The sequence below is a fragment of the Rousettus aegyptiacus genome, unplaced genomic scaffold, assembly GCF_014176215.1.
Source record: "Rousettus aegyptiacus isolate mRouAeg1 unplaced genomic scaffold, mRouAeg1.p scaffold_m13_p_8, whole genome shotgun sequence".
NCBI classification, from domain to species: Eukaryota; Metazoa; Chordata; class Mammalia; order Chiroptera; family Pteropodidae; genus Rousettus; species Rousettus aegyptiacus.
In genome coordinates this window covers 13,339,192-13,363,721 of record NW_023416311.1, presented here as the reverse complement: position 1 = coordinate 13,363,721, position 24,530 = coordinate 13,339,192, and the positions used below count along the sequence as shown (strand labels likewise).

The window sequence follows — 24,530 nt, the reverse complement described above, 5'->3', positions numbered from 1 at the left end:
GCTGGACAAAAAGGGCAGGTGGAGTCTGAAGAGGTGCTGACATTGAGCAAGAAAAGCACGTAGCCCAGAGGCGTCCTCATAATCACCTGCTCTTACTAATACTAATCTTTATTTGGAAGCATCCCAACTTCTTCCGCGGACCTGGGCACCAGGGAGAGGAACCACGTGCCCGCCGCAGAGGCGTGTCATCTGCAGGCCACGCCCCTTGCGCGTGCGCACGTTGGGCCGCCCTCGCGCCCCCCCGCGGCGGCGGCGGCGGCGGCGGTGGCGGCGGCAGCAGCGGCTCTTGAGGGAGTCAGTGACCGACGCGCGGACGCGAGCTGCGGATCGACGGCAAAGCGGACCTGCGGCAGGTGAGTGGTCGGCGCCCTCCCGAGACTTTCTCCAGGCTCCTCAGCAGGCCTTGACCAGCCTGGGCCTTCGGCATCTGGGTTCGGCCCGCGGAGGCCCGCTGCACCTCCGGCGCCGGCCTGAGACAAACCCGGCGGGCCCGAGCGGGGGAGGTAGCGAAAGCCGGGTGAGCAGGATGGGAGCTCGTTAGGGGGGAACCGCTTTTCGTCAACGACGTTTCCAAGGGTCAAGAAGGCATAAGCGGTCCGTTCGCCTTAGTCCTCGTTGGGCCTTCCCTCTCAGTGTCTCGAGGGCCCTGGGTGAGGTGACTCCGGAGTGGCAGCTGGTGGAGTTGGCCTTTCTGGAGGGAGTTGCAGCCTCTGACGGCCTAGCTGGCACGTCCGTCCACCGTGGTCCCGCAAGGACCCGGACCTGCCTCAGCGTCGGAGATGGGTGCTGGGCGTGGCGGCTTGTGCTGGGCCGTGGCTCTGCCCTTCTCTCCTGACTCACCTTAGTGGAAGGGCACTTTGAGTCACTGTCATGACTTCATGAGTGACCCGTGGCCGCCGTGGACAGAGGGCCAGACTGGGAGGAATTAACTCCAGGGGCAGCTGGTTAGTCTGGGCAAGGAGTTTACCTGTCATCTTGTAAGTACAGTGCTCTAGGTGTATTAATTGCCCCGTAAGAGCTGCCAAGACTGCCTTACAGAGATTTGCACTCGGCCTGTCTCATGACATTGAAATTGCTTTTAATGAACCAGTTGTGGCCTGTGGCTGTCATCCTTATTGTGTTATGTTTATGGTTCTGTGAACCAGACAAGATGAAGCATGATTTAAAAAAATATATAGGGCTCTACAGTTCAGGAAACCCTATACTCTCAGCCCCTTCCAAAATCCTGCGAGTTGATAGTTTTCCCACTTATAAATGGGTTAATGATAAGACGGGGGTTAAGTGAATTAACCTGCATCCCACAACCAAGAAGATGGCACAAATGATCTTGAACCTAGTCATCTGCCTCTAGATCCAATGCTCCTTCCTAAACAGAGTTAGAGAACAGAAATGGATCATGTTATTTAAACTATTTTCTCCCTCCTCCTAAACTGTCCTCTCATGTAGAAGGAAACAGGACCTTACTGGTTAGGTGTATTTGAATTTCTGGTATGTTGTTAACCAGTGTGTTTTGATTAAAATTTTAACTCTCATATTAAACATTTTAGTTTTTCTCCTTTGAGGAGGGGCATAAAGAATACACATTAATAAATCTGTGCTTTATTTATTAGTTTTTTTCCAAGAAACATCACAAAACATCACGGGCTTACCAAGAGCTCACAGTTCAGTGGATATTTACAAGTTTACTTGAAATTAGAGAAAGTTTTCAAATACAATGCCTACGCCAGAACACTAGTGAGGATGTGGGAATTCAAGGGGCCTTAGAAACACACACTCATTGAGTGACTTAATCTATGTGGGGATGTGAAGGGGAAAATCTGTGATTTCCCCATTGTCTGACTAGATTTGCTTTTTTCCTTTGCTTGGTCCAGTAAGGTGAGATGCTGAGAGTCACTAGAGTTAGGAGTATGAGCTACTTTAGAAATGACAATGCCAATGAGAAGATGAATTACAGAAAGTAAAGATTTATTGCCTTTGGGTCACCCTTCATCAAGACTATTGAAAAGCAAAACTGGACAGCTGGGGCCTTTGGGCTATCTTGTTTTTTTTTTTGGTTTTCCTTTGAAAGCTTTTCATAGTATAGTTGGGCTCTGATCAGGATTACACCAAAAACTAGAATATCACACCTCCAGAAGGAAGACATTTTTGAAAATTAGACTTATGTATTTCAGTGTAAAACTGTGGAATTCAGCTTGGAACTACTTGGAGAGAAAAGAGGTCAGAAACGAACTATAAATTACTTCCTTGTATATTATTGGCCAAAGTTAACTAGAAAGTTATAGACATTGAATGCATTCTTTTTTTCTGATAATAGTTAATGGGAGATTAAAGAAGTCAGGATTAATTCTTGTGTATTCCACACAGTGAAGGTCATTTGCTTTTAATTTATTATATCTGTTAAGTTTATTTGTGCAAAAACATAGGATAAAAGCTTTGTCTTGTAATCTGAATAATTTCTCAGAATACTTCTGCGCTTCTGAGAAACAGTGCTGTTACTGATTAATTCTTGCCACCATCCACACACACACACAGGGTGGGGGAGGCAGAGATCTTTAATTAGAACAGTTAATATAACTGCTTATACCAAGGTCATTGTCTTCTTCTTCTCTTTTTTTTTTTTTTTTTATGGTGGGGGAACTACAAAGAACTAGAACCCTTATTTCCACTTTTTTTTCAGAAAAAGGAAGAAATGGTCCATCATGCCTTACAAATCTAAAGGAGACGCTTTGGGTTGCAAAGTATGTGGTGAAGTGAGGGTGGGGACGCTGCCAGGAACTCGGAATTGTCTCCAGAGGAGGCTTAAGTTGTCACTTCTCAGGGTGCCCGGTGGGCCCCCACTGCTCCAGCTTGTTGACATCTACATGCCATTTGTCACTTTTGTTCTCCAGGAAGGGGAGGATAGATGTTACTGTAGACATTGTGGTGGGCATCGTGACCCTGTGTTGTCTTGGCCAGACATTTTTAACAATTGTTTAAGTGCTAGGAGCGACAGGGGCATTAACAGATTAGTCATCAGTAACCCATGGACCCTTCATGAGCACACTCCAGCAATACCCTGGCAGTCCCTTGTAAACACAGTATTTCTAGGCACCTGTAAAGTTGTGTCACGGAGCTTGGCTTGTATCAACATGGGGTGTTTATGTCCACTGTTGCTTCTCGTACTTTCCTCACAACCTCTCCTTCATCTTGAGATGTAATCTCTTACTGGGTCTTTGGAAGGACCCATCCATAAGTATAAACAGATTTTCACTTTACTGTAAAAGGATATGCTTCAGAAACAGCCTAATGGAAGAGATGCAAGAGATGTATATGGCATTGTATGGGGGTGGGTGTGGAACTTCCATGCCCTCTCCAAGCGCGCCACTCTCCTCAAATATCCACGTGTCACCAATCAGAAAGGAAGTACTTCCATTTTTTTCATACCGGAAGATAATTTGCTGTGATGACCACTCAGATACTTCGTAACATCGTTCACTGTATAGTTTACCTTTCCATATTGACTCCATTTATTTATCATAAGATGTTGTCTCTCATTGTATTACTAATGGAAGCCAACTAATGAAGGCAGTTGAGTCTCTCAGAAATTTTCTTTTTAAATTTCTAATAAATGTGACATAGTACTGAAATACAGCAGTACCATAACTGATGATCTGGTCTAGCCTTGTTATATATATTAAAGAATATGCAGTTACATTGGTTTATATATTTTGCAAGAAATCCTTTCTGAAGGACTAGTGTCTTTCCATTTAAGAATACAATGATTATTGGAATTTACTATTGATAATTTAAAGGTATATAGCTATTGTCAAGGGAATCCATTCACAAACAGCCCATCAGAGGATTGCACCTAATTGCAATTATGGCCAACTGAAATGGAGCCAAGAACACTTTCTGGGTTGTCATATCAACCATATCTATATTCAGACCTTACAAGGCAATATTCTGAATCTTTAGGCATTTAAAGCAGCGGTTAAATTCATGAGGCTTTTTATCAGCAAACAGGTTTTAATATTACTTTGATGTAATTTTAGCAAACATGCATTTCTCCATGTGATATATTTATTTTACCAGATATTTAAATAGTAATACAAGGGCTGTCTAGTCTGTTTATGGAGTAAGAATTGCATCAGAGTGCATGTGTCATTGAACTTGCCGTTCAATGATATGACGTTGAGGAGGGTTCTTTTTTCAAATGTATGCTTGAGTATCTGTGCAAAATTTACAGATATACGGACATTTTGTTTGTACTTCAAAATGATTGAATTGTTAAGTACAAAATTAAGCTAATTTATTTATTTATAACCATTTTTTCACTCACAGCCAGCTATTCAACACTAGACAATTTTGTTTCACATGTTTGGGTATGTATCCAAATACATACATATTTATTTATATTAGAAAGAGTGAAAAATAAATGATTTATTTCTCCAAAAAAAGGAACTTGTGGTGGTTTATTTATGACCATGAGAAACACATTTAAACTCTTTCAGCTAGTTTCTATATCTGAAAAATGAGGTTAATACTTGATAAGCCTTAAAATCTTTGGTGTCTTGAATGCTGTTTATTGATCTAAGACAGGTTTCCAAACCTTTCTGTTTTGTTAAATTTGGGATTGGGCCTAGTTCTCTGTATTTTTACAGTTTCAAATGTGAATCTTGTTTGGGGCCCCTTTCGCTAAAGTACAGGCTGGACAGAAGAGGGAGTGGACTGGCAAGAGGGTAGAGAAGCTATTGAGTAGGATACTCTAGGAAAAGGGACAGCAGAAGAGGAAAGAAAGGGGTGATTGTTGCATGGCAATAACTGCCATTAGCTTGTGTGCCGGAGGCCAAGCAAGGGGCTATTCTCTTCTCTCTGCTTAGGGTAAAAAAAATAATTTTTGTCACACAAATATATTTGTTTTCTTCTCAGGAGTATCATAGTCCTAATTATTGTTATAGTTCTCAGTGACTTTAAAAGGGCTTTGGAGAAGAATGGCGTAACAGAGACAGATGTCTTGCACTCTGCCTGCCTTTTTCTAAATAGCTTTCTGCCTTTCTCAAAATGAGCTCTCTCAGTCTAGGAAAACTCAGGTTTCACTGTCTTGTATTGTATTCAATCTCACAATTACTTGAGGGCTGTGGGAAAGCACTAGCATGGTTAAATAATCTGCCATCACACTTTTAGCTAACCTAGTTGGCTGGCCTGCTTCATCAATTATGGTAATGATTATATTTTTCATGCCAAACACTGGGACCCATAGTTTGAGCATCCAGGTGTACTGAAGGAGTTGATTGCTGTGACAGGTTATTTGGATCAGAACTGTCCTAGAAAATCTGGAACATAAGGCTGTATCTTTAGCACTATCATCTATATCACACAATTTGTATATTTCTACTATAGTACACCTTGGGGTGTTGTCTGTCTCGCTCACTCTCACTTTCTCTCAAGCAACTTGAAGCTACAAAGTGATGCCTCATTGTCACAGAGCCCATGAACAATATAAACGTTGATGATAACATGGCATGTCAAGTGTACAAGTGTAGCCATACCCTTCCTTAGATACTGGATCTCCTGTTCTTTCTGGCAAGACCACTACAGGCTGCTGCAGAAGAACTGTTATCACCTGGAACTCTCCAGGGCAATCTGGAGGAGGGTGGGCAGGTGAAGGAAAAGAATCAGTAAGCAAAATTGAGTGTAGGTTGGGCAAGGCGTCTAAGTAGTATTTGAAGGCAGATGAGAAAAGCAGATATAGCGAAGTGGTGCTAAATCTTCACTCCCTTGGATTTTTTCCTGCAGGAAGGCAAGGGGAGATTCAGGCCTCCTTTCTGCTTAGTCATAGATATTCCACCAGTTAAGAAATAACTTAAAACACTCTATTCCTCTACCATGTGCTTGGGTTCTGTCAACCTCAGCAAAATGTCCAAGTGTCTGTGTTCAGTGTCATGTTTGTCCTGCTTTGTAAACCTTTTTGTGTTTACAAAGTCAAAAGTGGGGTAACTAGCTGCTGTAGGTTATGTTTTCTTGCCTTTGCATTTGTCTTTTCCAGGGCATATGCTCAGATTTTAAAGAAGTTAATTTTCAACTGCAAATGCCTAAAGGTAGCAGGACAAAGAAGCAGTGCTATCTGCCCATTTGGAAAGCATGTACTGCCTCTGTGGTGTTCAGAGTAATGGCAATGAGAGGATGTGCAAAAACAGCAAACCCAGCATAGTTCTTGTTCACTAGGAGTTGGCAGTCATGTTGGGGACATGAAACAGTAAAATAACTTTTTAAGGTTTATGATTGTCATTCTGATACTCAGTATTCTGGGAGGTCAGGGAAGTGAATAGCTGAGAAATGGAAAAGACGGGAGAACTCAAACTGAACCTCCTGGGGTTAGGTAACAGAGTAGGAAGAGAAAAGAAAGAAGGAGGCCAAAGAAAGGGGATACCTCTTTTTAATAAGTGCTCAGGGGTCTTACTGAAAACATATTATCCACAAAGAGAACGTCTGTCATAAAGAGACTCTTTTAGAATAGGAATTTTTAACCAGAATTCTGGGTCCACAGGTGAACTCTAGAGGCCTGTGGTTGTTCTGGAATGGCATCGACAACATTTTTTTTTTTTTTTTTTTTTTAATATGTGATTGTCCTGGGGAGAGTCTGAAGCCTTCAGAAGGATTTGCCACCAAAAAAAGGCTAATGATTATTCTGTTCTGGCACATACCTTTCCTACCCATCTTCAGAAGTACACTTCTGCATTTGTGTTTTCAGATGAGGAGGTATTTAGGTGGAAGGTGAGAGACAGAAACCTTAGGATTCCTTTGCAGACAAGTAGTCTTTTACCAAACACCAACTGTCATGGGACATGCTTGTGCAAAAGACAGCGTGTTCCTGCACACACATGGTGTTGTTCTAATTTGGTTCCCAGGGATGGGGCAACTAAACAACCTCACTGACTAGGGTGGGTGAGGCTCCAGGTATGTCCCCGTGGATCTTAACAGTCTAATTGCGGCTGATACAGAGAGCTAAGTGAGAGTGATACCACAGGCTTTTTGGAAGGTCAGGGTGTTTTCAAGAAGCTGCTAGGCTATTGGAAACAAAGTGTGAAAGAGTATATGGAGCCCTGGCCTACCAGCTAGAAAAACCTGGGCAGGTCCAGGAACAGTGGCTAATCCAAGACCAGCTTCCCTCTGCTGCTTTGGATGCACAGGCCTAAGAGACTGTCTTAGAGCTGCTGTCACTTAGCACATGGAGCAGGAAGTGGAAGCTGTCTGTTTCAGAGTTCCGAAGGGTACCGGAGGAGCTGAGTTCCCAAGTCTCTGGCCCTCCCCTACCACTTTAATTGTGGATGCTCTGCTCACTGTACTTGCTTTATGTGTTGGCCTTCTGAGTAGGGTGTGGTTGAGCATACCTCTAGGAGCCCTAGGAACCCTGATTCACTACTTTTCTTAGCCTATAAACTGTTCAACAGTCACCCTCCTCACTTTGTTTACCTTCTTTTTTCTTAAAGTTGTTCGTTCATTATTGCCTAATCATGTCCTTAGTGGACAGTAGATATCCTAGGATATTTGGATTTCTTCTTGATAATTTTTAATGGAGACAGTGATCTTTGACCAGTTCTGGGGACCTCTTGGGAATATGAGCACTACTTTAATTCATGTAGTTTTTGCAGGGCTGCCTCATGGAATTGAAGTTATTCAGTTTTATAGTGGCCTTTTTTCCCCCAGTAAATCGTGATCACTGTAGCATTTTGCTTTTTCTCCTTGAGATAATGATAACCTAATGCCTTGGTATATTTCCTGCAAAATGCGCTGAGAGACAGGGTGTGGGCTTGTTATGAGATTGTGCAGCTATCGCCTTCTTCTGGTTTTCTACTTCCCTAGAGTAACAAATGAGAAGAGAATGCTGCTGCTGTGAATCCCTTCTCTAAAGCCAGCTGGGGGGATAAGAATTTTTCACAGAGGCAAACATCAGGAAGTATCAGGTAGTTTGTGCTTGCATGGGTGGAAGAATGATGACAAGTCTTTGTTACTTTGACTTATATTTTTGCTTATCCATTTCTTTAAAAGAAAAAAAAAAGAGGTGGTTAAGGGAGCAGTTCTGCTCCTAATCAGGCTTTCAAAGTCCCTAAAATCTAAGAGGTGTTCTCAGTAGCTTTATCTGTGGAATGTAGGAAGCCAGTTTAAAATCAATGCAATGCGACATTTCTTCTTCAAATATGAAACAGTGTTATTTGAGCGCAAAGCATCACATGCTTGGTCTCCGCCACAGACTAGTCTCACTAACCCCTGTCAGCCGCAACTTTTTAGTAAAAACGCTGCTCAAAAATGCTTCCTTACTAGCCAGCCATTTTTCTTATTTCTGGAATTCATTTTTAACTATCTTTGTCATCTGCTCTTTGAGAATACCTTGCATTCTGGAAATCATTCAGTCACTCAGCATACTGACTGACTGATTAGGTTGGTGCCCTGTGTTGGGCAGTAGGAAACAAAGATAAATGAGCTGTTATTTGGAAAATACCTGTAAACAAGTAAATACTGTAACAGGGCACAAGTGCTATAATATATCATAAAAGGCTTGCTTAGGTACCTTTTAATGTAATACCAGGCCTCCAATATCATCAAGCTCATTGTTTTATAGACCTTATTTTTAGATGCAGCACAACCTCATTTTTGGAGGAAGTATAGCAAGGAATAGGAGCGCTGCTCTGGCGGAAATGGGTGGGGGAAGCCCACAGCCTTTTCTACTCTGCCTTCTGTTAAATGCCATCCTCCCTGCAGCTCAGTGAGAAGTGCCTCTCATTTTACAAATGAGAAAGTTGGAGCTCCAGGGAAGCCATATAATTTAGCTAGTGCAGACTTGATCTTAGCCTACTGGTCAGTTAACAATAAGATTTCTCCCAGTTTTTTTTCTATTCTACAAAGAAGTTAGTAAATACATTTCTCTCAGGGGCTTTGCCTCTGCCTGGCTTCGTTACTGAATTTGCTTTAAAGGTTTTGCATCCTAGTGATTTAAATACAAATCAGTCCTATTCCCAGGAAGGTACTGTGACCCTTTTCATTGTCATCTGTGGAGAGTGCCAAGTTGCCTCACTTACTAACAGCTTCTTCTCTTTTCTGGTGGAAATTCAGTTTCTCCCCAAATCTCTGTAAAGTGTATTTGATAGAGGTGTGATGGATGGTAAGAAGCATAGTGCCCAAATTTCACCTAGTCTCTGTAAATTGATGAAGGGATAAGTACAGAATCAGACTCTTGTCCTTTTTTGAACTATCTTAGCACTGCTTCTGTGTTGTGAGCAGGGTTTCTCAACCTTAGTGCTATTGACATTTTGAGCTGGGTAATTGTTTGTGGTGGTGGTGGGTGTACACACTTCTGCTTATACTTTCTGTGCATCGTGAGATGTTGAGCAATATCCCTAGTAGCAGGGCCCACTCCCCAGTTGTGACAACCAAATGTATCTCTAAAGGTTGCCAAATGTCCCCTGGGGGGCACAATGGCCCCAGCTGAGAACCACTGGGTTGGGGATTGATTGTCATGAGATACAAATGCAAATCAGGTTTATCAGGTATCAAGTAAAATTATCAGTTATTTAATCTTTAATCTATGATGATGAGCTGCTCTAAAGAAATAAAACATGTAGTATGAAGGAAACTTCACCTAACTCATGTTCAGAATCTCTTTGAAAGTTTGAACTATGATGATATTCTTTTAGGTCCTTTGCAAAATTTATTTTGCTAGAAATTTGAAGGTTTTTCCTTTTTTTTTTTTTTCTCGTTATCAGAATGAAAACAGAGGATCTTCATAGTGAGCCTTTAGCTTAAAGTGTGTGACCCCAGTATAGATTTGATTGCCTGTAAGGCTTTTCATAGAGACAGGGGTATTTCCATTTCTTGTCTAAAAGTACATGGGAACGTTTGTTAACTTTAAACTTTAAGTGACCCTTTCTTTAGTGTATTAATCAGCATCAGTATCATATAACATGTCAGTTTTTTAACTAATTTGTCTCATTTAATTTTCATACCTACCTCGCAGAGTTGTTACCTTCCTTACAGATGAAGAAACTGAGACTGAGAGGTTAAGTGTCTGGTCCAAGGCCACCCAGCTAGTACACAGAAGAACCAGAGTTGTACCTGACAAAAGCCTATGCCTTAACTACATCCTTGTGCTGCTGCTCAGCCCCGTGTGTGGCCAGTGGATTTTCTCTTGACTGGGTTTAGTTCAGGTAGCATTTGTTGCGTGCCTACCACAGGTTGGCTCTAGAGAGCATCATGCAGTTCAGTCATTGCTTCAACTCCTTCATGTCACATCAGCACATTGATATTGTGCTATGCAGAAAGGACTTCTGTGCATGTGCCTGCTTTTAGACTTATTGAACCATTTTTCGAGAAACTTTCAGATGGAGAAGTTCAGTCTCCATGTCATAGGATGTATACTGAAATACAAAGACCTGCATTTGTATCTAAATTAATAGTCACACATGGCACTTACACAGACATGAAGTTACTGCCAGCAGCTATTGCGTGGGGAGGCTGTGCCCCATGAATTTCATTCTGCTAAGGAAAGTAAAGCACATGGCTGTGGAAGTTTCACAGGCAGACCAGGCAGAGTAACATGATGATCTGTTATTTCTTCATTCCATCTTAGAAGGCTTCATTGAAGAACTAGAGTATCTGGAAAGAGAGTTTAAGGGCATTTTGCTAAGTAATCACCTGCCACTTTGATTTTTCAACCTTTTAAGTGCAAGTTTTGAGGAGTGTTGCCAAGTATATAATTTGTTAATAAAAAAACAAACACACAAACAACTGAGCCTCTCTGAGAAAGCCCAGTAGTTGCTGCTGCCATAGACACAAGCCTGTGCAGGATGGAGCCAGCCTCTTGGAATTACATGTTTTTGGTCTGGGCTTGTTTCCTTGCCCCTAGTCCCCTCCACCCCCCCCCCCGCCCCCGCCCCCACTGCCAGAATCTAGGTAGCCATTGTGAAAAAGCCTGGGAATAATAACCTCACTTTGTAGGCCTGTGGAAACATGTTAAGGTCCCTAATGGGTCCAAAGTGAGATGTAAGAGCTACCTTGTTAGATTGACCAATGCTTTGGCCTGTGGAATTGCTACAAGAAGTTTGTGTTGACATACTCTCCATTGCACTATCGTTTCCAAGACAGAATATATTTTCAGTCGACAGATGGGACTAAAGAGATTTAAAACACTCAACACATGGAGGACACACTTTCAGATTCTTGAAACTTGATCTTCCTTTTCTCTGTAGTTACTATGGCAATGGGTACTATAGAGATTACAGACCTAATTGTGACCTCCCCTTGTGTAGGTATGTCCCGGAGCCTCTGGCTTCATTGTCCACCACCAGGTCTGTCTGCTTCCCCTCAGATACCAACTGGTGGTGGGGTGCCATGCCCCCTTTGGGACCAACATCTCCAGCCTTGGCCTGCCCTGTTAAGTCAACAAAAGCAGGGCTTGCCAGGAAACAATCTTCTCCATTAGGCGAGTAATCCATCTGAGCAAGCCAAGGTAAATGTTGTAGGGATGGGCAGCATCAGCTTCTGAGTCTTCAAATGGGAGGCTAAGCATTTGCTTCTCAGAACGCATAGGATTCAGCTCACTTTTCATACGTAAAAACCCAAATGACACTCCGTGGTTTAGAAAACCCCTCCACTGAACAGGTAAATTCAGTGTAGCATAGCCTTGCTTTCCATGTTTCTAGAAGTCTGTGGTGACATCATACTCATCTCACACACTTGTTAGCTAGGGACACAGGAGGTAGTATCACCTTGCATTCAGAAGGACTTAGGTTTGGACTCAACTTGACTGTTAAGTTTCCTAGTGACCTTGGCTATAGTACTTAATTCTCCCTGTCTTAGTTTCCTCGTGGTCAATGGGTACCTGCTTGAAAGTGGCTTAGCCTGGTGTACCCAGGGTTGTGCTAACAAAAGTCTGGCACTCTTCCTCTGCTCCACCCTCTCCCGGGTGAACTTGAGGGCCTTCCGCCCCCTGTGGGGATGCTGCTTAGACTCCATTGAACCTGTTTGAGCCTGTTTGTAGAGAAGAGAGCACCTGGAAGCCAATAGCACTTCTGGGTTTTCCAGAATGGAAATTTGACAGAAGTATTCTAATCACCCACTTTTCCTCTCCACCCCCCAAATGCTATCCGAAGTCATCATTTATGAGAGAAGCTGAAACCACAGGTAACAGTAGTTGCACCTAAGTGAAAGGAAATATGACTTATTCTACTTAGTCGACAGAACACATGCTTTTAAGATTGTTCCAAAGTTGGAATAATCTTTGCTTGATGGTAGCTTAGGGTGACACATGGTTTTGGCAGCATTTCCTCTGTTATAGCCAGCCTTGTGGGATGTCTGGTTTTCCTATAAAATCCCAGCCAGACCATTTTAGAAAACAGTCAGGGCTTCAGCCTCCAGTCCCCAGGTGCTTCCTGTGGGACTACAGAGTCTTCATCTTCTTGCCCTGAGACCCGGATCTCTCATATAAGGTGGAATGTCACTCAGGGAACAGGGCAGGTCTTAGAATTTATTTAATTTCAAGTAGCAAGTATTCTACCAAGACTTGTCTTCAGCACCAGCAGCAGTAGACTCCTGTTCCCTTCTTTGAGCTCTTTTCCACGTTTCAGGTTTTCATCCCAGTGTCGTCTTTGAATGCTCAGTCGTATTTGAGTGTGCCAGAGATGAGCACACCCTCCTCCCCAGTAAGAAAAGCCTGCCAGAGAAGTCTTGGACTTCCTGAGCAATGTCAGTTTTTGAGGTTACTAAGAGGCCAGTGCCCTTAGACTCATTAGCAGTTGTTTTACTTACTGATTACTTGTTGCTCAAATGTGCAAGTGTGTGTTTAGTAAGTGTGACACAAGAGCTGTGTTCTTAAAGTTCCCATGTTTCTAGGACTTTTTGTTTAAACTTGCTCTTTATCAAGAGGTTAATAGTCATCCATTCAATGAACTGTGGGATTGAATTCACCCAGTGATTAAAATGAAAGGGTCTTTTGAAGCTTGTGTATAAGACTTCCTGAGGAGTGGCAGCACCAGAGTTCAGAGGAGACCTCAGGCCATTTATTCTATAAAGTCAGAAGCTGTTGACACAGATGATGTGGTTTTCTCAGGGTTTTGGAAGGCCTCTTTTATCACGTGTTTTGTTGAGGTAGAGCCAGTTCACCCTACTCATTGCTCCTAACATCCAGCCTAGCTAGCACTGAGCAGCATTTGCAATGTGGATTTTCTAGTTGCAGTGATCACACGTCTGACCTTAGAAAGAGCAGGTGTTCCCATTTCCTGATGCTGCCAGAGGATGAGGGCAGAGTCAAAAGTTCTCAGGTGTGACATGCTCAGGATTCTCTGCGGAGTCTGGTTTTCACATTCTTCCTCCGTGTTTCATAATCACCCAGCTGCTCATTTTCGTCAACAACTTTCTCAATAGAAGATCAACAGCATTTGAGGCAATATTACATTTCATGAGACACTTATTATACACGTTAGCTCATTTAGTCCTCATAACATACCTGAGAATGTGGTACAGAGAGTTTTGTTGCCCTGTTTTATGGTTGAAGAAACATAGCCTTTCCAGAGGTTATGGCTTACCTACATCCACGGAGCTAGTAAGCATTGGGACTCCAGATCTCAAACCTAGTTCTTTCTAGCTCTAAAGATCATGCCCTTTTGTGCAGGGCCCAGCTGCCTTTCCATTCCCTAAGGTGACCCAGGTCTGTAGCAATAATCAACAGTAAGCTGGAGCCCAGAGGTGGCCCTAGTAAAATGACAGGTCCACCCTTTAACACCCAAAACCAGCCTCCCTGAGGCATGGGAGCAGCAGTTACCTAAGGCAGACAGCATACCTGTTCACTGGAAGGATGTAAAACTGGTCCTTGGTATGGAGTGTACCCTTAAAAGTGCTGGATTTCAGACAAGTTCTTCATGCTGCATCCAGTACTAGTGCCTTTCCCCCATCGAGAGTTTCTCTGTGTCCTGGCAAGGCCTGACAAGCTCGCCAAGAGTGCCTCCTAGGGCAGACCAGGCAGCAACAGCTCTGAGCTTGTCCTCAGTTCCTTTTGTAATGTCTATAGCTTAACATTAGTTATAAAGAGGTTTCATGGTTATTGTCTTATTTGATCCTCCTAATAGTCCAGAACACTGGGCAGGTATTCATTCCATTTTACAGGTGAAAAATGGAAAGAGCCAGAGATATTTGGAGGCTGTGAAGAGAGATGTGTCTTCCTGCCCCTGGCTTCCTCCCTTCTGCTCCCTCCACAGTAGCCCCACCATTCTGTTCCCCAGATCATACATAAAGTTATAAGTAGGATGTTAGAATTTCTTTCTATAGACATATATTCAGAACTCAACTTTCGTGATGTGTAGGCAACCTTCTTGTTTATATCTGCTGAGGCCTGATGGGAGAATGTGACACCATTAAAAATTGACTTGTCCTGGTTATGGTATTGTTAAATAGGAACAAGTATTCTCACTGAAAGGTGAAAAGCCTTTAGAGGTTATAAAGTGAAGGAACAGATTCTATAATCCAGGGAAGGGAGAGTTTGGGATTCTTGTGTGCTTTATCACTAAAAAAAACATTTATGGGACACATATTACACATGGTTTCTGTGAGGGGTAATACATCATTTTTGAGCTGCAACCCTCCTGAATATCACAGTATAAGTGGGTGGGGTGAGATCATAGACAAAGATGTATACAACTGAAAGGCATTTGTTCAGCTGAAAGAATGGAGAACACACACACCATGGACTGTGGGAAGGAAGCTGCATCAATGACCAGAGGCCTCATTACCTCCAATACTGGCTAAAAAAGGAGCCAGAGCCTGATGAAGGCAGAGTGCTGGGCTAGGGTTAGCAGGTGTGGAACTAGGCCTGTGTGGAGGGTTTAGAGAGGCACTGGGGAGCCAGCATGCACTTATGTGGAGAGAGCAGCTGAGAGCAGGGACTGCAGGGGAGACCCTGGGCCTTGTGGAGCCCAGGGAGAGGAGCAATAGACTCCAGGGAGCAACAGAGAAAACACAGCATAAGTGGGTAATGCAAGAGCTAGCCCAGGGGGTCTTGAGGGGTGAGTGGCCTGAGCCAACTCAGAGGCATGGGAAATATAAACAAGTCATTGGTTAGAAAGTCCAGACCACAGGAGAGGGGGGTGGTGGGGAGGGAGAGAGGGAAAAGGAAGGAGAGAGGAAGGAAGGAAGGAGGGAAGGGAGAGAGAAGGGAATCAGCTGATGAAAGAAAACCAGGTTTCATACCAATGAGAGACATAGTACTCAATTGAAATTTTTATTATTTTACTTGGTGTTTTAGAATTTAACCAATGTTTTCTTATTCACACATCCCTCCCCCTCATTTAGCCTGCTTTCTCAATAGGCATTCCATTTGTTATAATTGTGTCTGCAGCAATTATAACTGAGGTTGGTGACCCTCCAGGGAGCTAGGCTGTGATTTGGACATGGTATTGGACTCTTTGGATTTTTTACTCAGCTGAGGGAGTCTTGATGATCTGTCCTGTAGGAAGCTTCTGGTTTAACTAGGGAAACAAGATAAGGGTACTTGTGGAAGCCAAAGAATAATCACCTCTTACTAATGTGATGCCAGCTCTATACAGGGGCGGACTCGGAGTCGCTAACAGCCTCCTAGGGAAGCACGCAGGGACAGGGACTCCCGATGCCCAACCCCAAGCCATTCAGTGGGGAGGGAACTCCAGGGGACCCAGTGCAGGAGTCTAAGCAGCCACTTGTTTACCCTTTGGCTGTTTCCTCCTCTGTGCACATGGGATAACAACATTGGCTCATGTTATGGTCATCTGATGAGGCACAGTAGTTGATCGCTGTGGAGTGTCTTAATTCCTGAGTCAGGTGGAGTTGTTCTAATTCTGGGGAACCGGTCACCCTGCCTTTCCTTCCTTTATCTTTCTCTATAGTGCTAGCCAGGGTCAGCAACCTGTTCCCTTCCTTTAGTTTTTCAGGGTAAAGAAAAGAGAAGAATGAAAAAAAGAATTGTTATAGATGAAGTCTTTATTGTGCCTTTTTGGATCACCAGATGGGGAATGAGTAATAATGCAGTCCTTAGATTGTTTCCATCAGGCAGCTGTACACTAAGTTAAATGATTTTCTGAGATTTGCTGAGCGTGAGTTTCCATGGAAGAGGATTGAACATCTTTGAACATGTCTGTTCTTTTAGAAGCCCTTGAGCCTGCAATTTATCAGAGGCAAAGGCTTTCAAATTAGTGTTCTGGATCTGCTGGAAGGAACATTGGTGATTTGGGATGTTGTCACTTCTATCAGATCAGGTGTGAGAGTAAAAACCAGTAGTGATCAGATGAACAGCTAGGGGTGCAGGAATTATGGAGTTGTGGAGGTAGATTTTACTTGCCGGAAGTAGGAGAGAGAAGGCAGATCAAGCCTTCTGGAATTTGTAAGAGCAAATAAAGGGCCTAGGGAACTTCCTGTTGATTAATTAATGCAGTGCAGGGTCTTAGTTGGTTTGCCTTGTCCAATTCTTCTCTTTCTCTCCTTATCTCCCTTGCCCCACCCCTCTTTTCATAAAGATTGAACCACTTTATATAAAAGGAGCCAATGGATTGAACCACTTTATATAAAAGGAGCCAATGGTTAAAAAGTCCAACAATAACATTTATAGCTTTCCAAATTCCCTTCCTGTCATTGTCAGTATACTTACATACTGACATAGTTGTAGTCAGTGTTTTGGGTCCTTTTCTAAACAAGTAAGTTTGTATAGACTTTATCTTTTATGGATGCAGTCCATCGTCAAGTTGTCACAGTTGTGCCAGGCTTCCATTGTTTACTGTCCTTTGAGCACTCCTACCCTGTATTGTTTTGTAACATTATGTATGGCAATTTATTATTTTGGTGCAGATTACTATTAATACTTCTGGAAGCATATTTCCCAGAGTAGAATCTTTTGGGATCTTTTTTGTTGTTGTTTTTGTTGGCACGTGGGGCAGCTTCTTGTTGAAAGTTTCTGCATTTATGATTTGGTCTTCAATTTTCTCGGGATTCCAGTGGTTCCTGCAAATTAAAAAAGGATTCGAGTGTAAAGGTCAGCAAGACTAAGTGTGGACTCGTAGCTTTTCAGAGAATGGAGTGAATTGTTTTTAATGTTGCAAGATGGTTTCTGAATGCCACACTATGTGGCCATTCCCATGAGGAACAGCGGTGACCAGGCCACAGGGATGGACAGAGGGCATCCTAGCATCCAGCCTGTATAGGTTGAATGTGCTGAGCCTTCCTAAGAGTGTTCTCCCCACTGCACAGAGCCGGTGTTAAGGATTCAGTATGCTTGCTGTTGGGGTGCGATAAGCTGGTATCTATGTTTCCTTCAAAGCAAAATCATTAAATCATGTTTTGAGTTTGAAAACTGTTGAAGTAGTGGAAAGCAGATTACTTTTCAGTGTGGTTTTTTTAAAACTCAGTGTTGTTGATAGTATGCATGAGACCCTTACTTTCCTGCCTGCCCACCTCCATTCTTAACTTCAGATTTTTTACTCAACAAGTTTTTGTGAGAACCTATTTTTTTCTGGGCCTTGTAGCTACAACAGTGAAACATACAGCTGTGACCCTGCCCCTGGGACCAGAGTTGGGCCCCCTGTGAGCTGGGAGGATGAAAGTGGGGGCTGTTAGGTAGGACCGAGGTTGAAGAGAGTAAGTGGAGAGTGTGCCTGAGGGGACACTGACAAACTGCTGCTGAGAAAAAGGAAATGCCAAGGTGGCACATGTGGAAGCCACTTTCCCTTCCCCTTTTGGTATTTTTAAGAGAATAAAAGGCCTTGTTGCTTGAGCAAAACTTGATCCTCCCAGAGCATGGCAAATAAAAGCTAATGATCAGATTGAATCACACACACACAGTCGTTATTGTGCAGCTGAGAATTAGGTGCAGGAAATTTACCTAAGTTACCTCAATTGGTAATCTAGGCAACCAGAATACACTTGTTCTTGTCCTTGCCTATTTTTCGTTTCACCTGTACACAGCATGGGGGCTACGGTTGTCAGGTCCCTGGATGTGTCCTGAGCATGGCCAAGACCTGTGCTGCCACCTTGCCACCTAGGACCTAGAGGCTCTAGGACCGTTCACTACATCCTTCCCACCTCTGGGCAGCCCAGTACCTCTTCTCTCTGCAACCTGAGTGCTGAGTGGCTGGGGGCAGATCTTAGCTCTCTGGTGCCCCCAAAGTGTAGAGCTCAAATGTTCCTAAAAGTCTGTCAAACAAGGTCAGCATGGACAAGCTGGTGGGGCTTATTCTTCAGCTGGCAAAGTCTACCTTGGTCTCTTGGTGAAAGGATGCATAGTTGGGCAGCCTTATGCCATCTCTGTGGTCTGTAATATTTCTACTTTGTTCATATTTTTCTTTGATCTAGAGGCCCTTTGTTTCCCTTACCCCATATCCTGTGTGTTGTTGAGGATCCTAGATAAGCCCTCCTTCTCCAGGAAATCTTTCTGGATATTCATCTGTCCATGCGATGACTGCATACCTTTGCATTTTGGACTTAATGCACCATACAGTTCATAAGCATTACTGGAGAGGGGAATATATCTGATGTGGAGTCAAGAGAAGGTTGCATTTTCTATGTATTCTATTTCCTTTCTATTTTTCAGCTTTATTGAGGTATAACTGACAAAATTGTAATGTATTTAAAGTATACAATGTGAGGATTTGATATACACATATATTGTGAAAAGATTCTCACAGTCAGGTTAATTAACATATCTATCTCACATATTTGTTTATGGTGAGAATCCTTAAGATCTCTTAGCAAATTTCAGTTATGCAGTATAGTATTATCAGCTATAGTCACCATGCTCTTCATTAGATTCTCAAACTTTGTTTTATAACCAAAAATTTGTTCCCCTTTACCAGCCGTTCCCAAGTGCCCCACCCCAAGGTCCTGGCAACCACTGCTGTACTGTTTTTTATGATTTCCACCTTTGTTTTGTATTCTACATATAAGTGATACTATGCGTGTCTTTTTCTGTGTGGTTTATTTCACTTTTTGCTATTTATTTGCTAAGTGTTCTTAGAGAACATCAGTAAGCCTCAATCAAAATGCAAGTACAAACAGTCCTATCTAGTATTTACTAAGTGTTTACCATGTGGGAGGCACTGTGCTAAAAGCCTTACCATCCGTGTTCTCACTTAATATTTCCTATCATTAATCTGATTGTATAGGTGCTAAATCCAAAGGCAAGAGAAGGTTCAGGAAAATCATGCTGAGCAAACCATTGTAATATCCCAAAAGATAACAAAGATGTAACTGTATACCTAGAGAAAACTCAGAAAGGATGTGTACCAACACATTAACAGTGGTTATATCTGTGGGGGGAGACAGAGGTTAGTTTTTCTTTTCTTTTTTATATCTTTGAAGGAACATTTTGTACATTTCTTTGTTCCCCTTGACAACTGTTTCTGGGTGGAGCACATAGAAAATGCTTAGTAAATAGATACTGGTGGAGGTAGAAAACGAAGGTCTCTTCTTTCCTTGGCTTGATTTGGCCCCAGGGTTGGTAGCTCTGTTTGTGTGAGCTACTTCATTAGTTGTTGGTACAACTATGCTGCTGCTGTTCATCTGGCAAGTCCCTGGATGGGCTGCCCCTTTCCAATAGCAGAGTGGAGGCCTCTAGGGGTGATGAGCTTGTCATGTTGTGGGACCGTATTTACCTGGCTGACAGGCTCAGCCCTGGAAGCAGGCATTGGGAATTGGCCAACTTGTGTTATTTCCTTCAGCGCAGCAGAGTCTGGAGTAGGTTGGGGGCAGTCTGCTTGCTTGATGACTCAGTGTAGCTGATGCAGGTTGTCAGGTGCCTTTCAAGCTGCTCTGCTTTACAGCGTAGCTGCTCGCAACAGCTTAACTTAACAGTCCAGTTAGTACCCTGCTCTGGTGCCCTCTGCACGAGGCCACCCTGCCTTTAACAGCTAGGACAGGCTGGCTACAGATGCACTTGCTGCCAAGTCAGAGCTGCTGTGCTGTCGCGCCCCTCCCCAACCCCTTTTTAAAGCTTTATATGATGTCATTTTATGTTTTAGGTAACTTTTAATTTCGATATAATTTCAAACATACAGAAAAGGTGTAAGAATAGTACAAAGGACTCTTGTGTATCTTTTATGCAGATTTGCCATCAGCATTTTGCCTCATTTGCTTTACTTATGTATGTTCTCCACCCCTCCTTTCCTCCTTCTCATGTATACATGTGCACACACACACACATTTTCTGAACCATTTGACAATAAGTTGCAGATGGTATGCCCCTTTACTTTTGAATACCTCAGTATGTACTTCCTAAAACAAGGACAGTACAATTCTCTTACATAATCATGGTACAATTATAAAAAACAGCAAGTTCAACATCAGTCTAGTGCTATTACCTAATCTATTGTCCCTCATCAAATTCTGTCCATATTTAGATATAGTCCTAGTAATGGCAGAGCTTTATTTCTAAAGAAAACACCCCTGAGGCATCTGGGTGACTCCTCAGTTACCTGGCTCAGAGGAGGGCAGAGTCAGCAGGCGTTTGGGAAAGTGGCTGTTATGGGTGCCACATCACTGGCTCCTCCTGTCTCTACAGGACCAGAGGAGTAAGAGCAGCAAGAATCACACTCGGCAACGATGTCAGTGGAACTGGAGACCTCAGAGGGGGTGGATGAGTCAGAGAAAAAGAACTCAAGGACCCCAGAAAGAGAAAACCATACCAGGTGAGTGATGGGGCTGGCCCTGTTGAGTCAGGTGTGCCCAGGGCCTGCCATGACCAGTACACTTGGCTGTGTGTGCTGGAGGCACTGGGATGTAGTCAGGAGCTGTGCTGCTGTGGCCCCCAGAATGCCTGGTTGGGACAGCAGAGAACACTGTAGGCTGCTCAGCCCTCTCCCTGTGTGGTTCCGGGGAGGTAAGACAGGCTCCACTAGGGGTGCTGAGTAACAGAATTTGACAGCATTATTGGTCTTTTTTCTTCTTAAAACCCTAAGTGTTTTATCATCTGGGGTCAGAAAGGACAATCGGATAAAGCTCGTGCCTTTTCCAGCGTCTTTATTCGTATCCTCTCATTATAGCCCTACCATTTGCAAAAGTTCTTTTATTATATCTTGAAATAACTGCTAATATTAAACGATTCTCAGCACGTGTGTGATATGAGCTAATCTAAATCGAGCAGAGGCTGGGCTGTAAGAGGTCAAGTTTTTCTCACTCTAGCAGATGGACTGTGTGGACACATATGAGCCATTGCACAGTGCCACTGTCATTAGAGTCATACATTCTCTGCCTTTTCTGGCATCTATTGGCACAGCTCCATCCTCTGTAATTTTGTTAAGCATATACAACATAGGTCCTGGCTCCAACCTCCCTGGCCTCTGCCTTTCTCATTCTCATCCTAGATTTGGGCCCAACCACATGTAGTCCTGAAGAGGCTGTGAGTCCAAAGTGGAAGGACGGTAGCAAGGCCATCCCAGGAGATCCAGAGTCAGTCCTTCACAATGGCATGGATTCTAAGGGACATGTTCCAAAAGGCTGGCTCTTCCCTGGGGAAGCCGGCAAATGCTGTGCTGAGATCAGAGGCATGTGTTTCTTTGGACACTAGGTGGCCAGAGAAGCAAAGCATCGTTCATTTGGGTGGTTCAGAAAGACAGGGACACTGTTGAGGAGTAGGCCAGTCATCCCACATGTCACCCAAGTTTTTAGGGGCACAGTTATGTCTGCCTGCCCTGTGTTCCTTGGCAAGACCCTACATCTATGCTGGAATTGAGTTTCTGAGCAGCCCCTGCCTCTGGCTCAGCAAGCAGATACTCTGGAGCTGGAAGGGTTAATTCACACCTGCACACATGTACACATACCCCGTCTTTCCACAGAATGGCTGACCTCTCCGAGCTCCTGAAAGAAGGGACCAAGGAAGCACATGACCGAGCAGAAAACACCCAGTTTGTCAAGGACTTCTTGAAAGGCAACATCAGGAAGGAGCTGTTTAAGGTTTGTGCCTCAGTCATGGATGGGGTCAGGTTGGGGGCTTTAGTCCCATGAGCTCCGAGGGGGAAGCTAGGCCTTTCTTACACTCCACACGACATCCTGTGGTTTTCATAGCTTTAATGGAATAACACAGTGATGTAAAGAAAGCAAAAGTATCCACATTCCAAAGAATTTACCGTGTCATTCCTTTAAGAAATGAGTTTGCTGGGTGTGTGAAATAATTTACTGTGAAAAATGGGGGTTGGAAGGGGGCACTGCTTGCTGTTTGAGCCTTTGTCACTAGCTGCTCAGATATGGTGTGCTCAGGAGCTGCCATCAAAGGCCCACAGCCCTTTCCCATGGCCTCCCCTCATCACTTTCAACAGCTGGCCACTACTGCACTTTACTTCACCTACTCAGCCCTCGAGGAGGAAATGGACAGCAACAAGGACCACCCAGCCTTCGCCCCCTTGTACTTCCCCATGGAGCTGCACCGGAAGGAGGCGCTGACCAAGGACATGGAGTATTTCTTTGGTGAGGACTGGAAGAAGCAAGTGAAGTGCTCTGAGGCCACCCGAAAATATGTGGAGCGGATCCACTACGTGGGGCAGCACGAGCCTGAGCTGCTGGTGGCCCACGCCTACACTCGTTACATGGGGGACCTCTCAGGGGGCCAAGTGCTTAAGAAGGTGGCCCAGCGGGCCCTGAAACTCCCCAGCACAGGGGAAGGGACCCAGTTCTACCTGTTTGAGAATGTGAACAACGCGCAGCAGTTCAAGCAGTTCTACCGAGCCAGGATGAACGCCCTAGACCTGAACCCAAAGACCAAAGAGAAGATCGTGGAGGAGGCCAATAAGGCCTTCGAGTACAACATGCAGGTACTGTGGGAGGCTAGGCAGGAAGGGGCCTCTGACAGCATGAGCCAATCCAGAGCTGCCCCAAACAGGCACCTGTGCATTAGGACAGATGAACTGCAGCTTGCCAGAAAGTTAAGGGACCAAATAGGCCACAGAGAGCATGAAGCCAGTGATGGCTCTGCCTTGTTTGATAAACAGCCTATGTGTCCTGTTTTGAGAAAGGCAAGGCCCCAGCATGAAGTGGGCTTTGGGGGAATGGAGCTGTACCCCCTCTCTCACTATAGGATTCTGGTTTTGAGGAATGGAGTTCTTCCTTTTTAGCAAGGGTTGCTATGTAAAGTCCTGCTTGGTAAGTTCAGGGAGAGAACACAGGAGTGAGGAACATAACTCAGTTTACAACTACGCTTTAGATGGGGCTGAGGCTGAGGAGGCTGATTATGTCTGCAGAACCCAGACCAGCCCTCACTACCTGGAAAGTGGCCAAGCGGGGAGTCTGATCACAGGCCCATCATCCCTCTAGGCTGATGTCAGCCCTCTGGGGACTGCTTAAGATGGGTCAGTCCTGCTGGGGCCTCATCCTTCCACGTTCTTTTTACTATTGTTTTTGCTAATAATACTCAGTGGCTGGAAGTGAGGAAGTACCAGTGTTCAGTGTTTTTGGGCAGCACTCTTGCTTTCACGTCCGTGCCAATAGTTTCAGTTGTGGGCTATGTGTGTGGTCAGTGCCCAGGGAAGATCCACTGGTCAGCAGCACAGGTGCAGCCACACTTCCCAGAGCTTGTGCTAGGGAGAAGCACCACGTTGGTGTGGCTGCTGTGTTGCTGGTTTGTACTCCTAAGCAAGCCTCACCTACTCCAGCTCCCTTTGCACAGGGGAAGAGAAACGTTTTTCTTGGAAAGCAGAGTGTACGCAGTCCAGTGACGGTGTTGATCTTCTGCTCCTGCAGATATTCAATGAACTGGACCAGGCTGGCTCCTTGCTGGCCAAAGAAATCCTGGAGGATGGGCTCCCCGTGCACAATGGGAAAGGAGATGTGCATCAGTGCCCCTACTATGCTGCTAAACAAGACAAAGGTAGGTCTTGTCTGTTCCAAACTCCCCTTCCAGGGCAGGTGTGTTGGTGTCCCCCACTGATGCTGTGTCTTGTTGGTGCTGCCACACAGGTGCCCTGAAGGGCAGCATCTGCCCTTTCCGAACAGCCCTGGCTATGCTGAGCAAGCCCAGCTTCCAGTTCATTCTGGCCACCAGTGTGGCCCTGGCTGCTGGCCTCTTGGCCTGGTACTACATGTGAAGGACCCATCACACCACATTGGCGCTGTCCTCCCCAGTGACTGCTGGCCCACCCCCACCTCTACCCGTGACGAAACCAACACCTCAGGTGACTTTTTCTTAATGCTGGGTTTGAGAAAACAAGAAACCAATAAAAGCCAGATGCTAAAGCTTCTGCCTGTTAGCATCCTCTACGGGCAAGATGCTGAGTGGGGTGGCACCCCTCCATGCAGCCCCCAGGCTGTAGCTCTGGGCACAGCCCTGCAGCTTAGCCCACCAGCCTGGGTCTGTGGAACCAGCTCCAGCTCTGCCTACAGCTCTCTCACCTTGAGGCTCATTCTCTTCATTCTTCCTGTTGTGTCAGCACTTAGGTGGGTATCTTTTCCTTTCTGGGAGTGGAGTGGCCAGCAAGGCCAGGCTGCCATACTTCTGTGTGAAGGAGGATCCCTCCCCAGATGCCCCTGCTCTACTTTGGGGCTTCTCCTTGGGGCGGGGG

General features: G+C 44.4%; 1 protein-coding gene across 1 annotated transcript; it reads left to right on the top strand.

Annotated features, from left to right (window-relative positions):
• The first annotated feature begins 221 nt into the window (after positions 1-221).
• On the top strand, positions 222-24,204 carry HMOX2 (heme oxygenase 2). The gene is made up of 6 exons (XM_016166582.2): positions 222-353; positions 20,543-20,669; positions 21,816-21,933; positions 22,296-22,787; positions 23,713-23,839; positions 23,929-24,204. Exons 2-6 carry the CDS (start codon positions 20,584-20,586, stop codon positions 24,054-24,056), a joined length of 951 nt encoding a protein of 316 aa, XP_016022068.2. The 5' UTR covers positions 222-353; positions 20,543-20,583; the 3' UTR covers positions 24,057-24,204.
• The last annotated feature ends 326 nt before the right edge of the window (positions 24,205-24,530 follow it).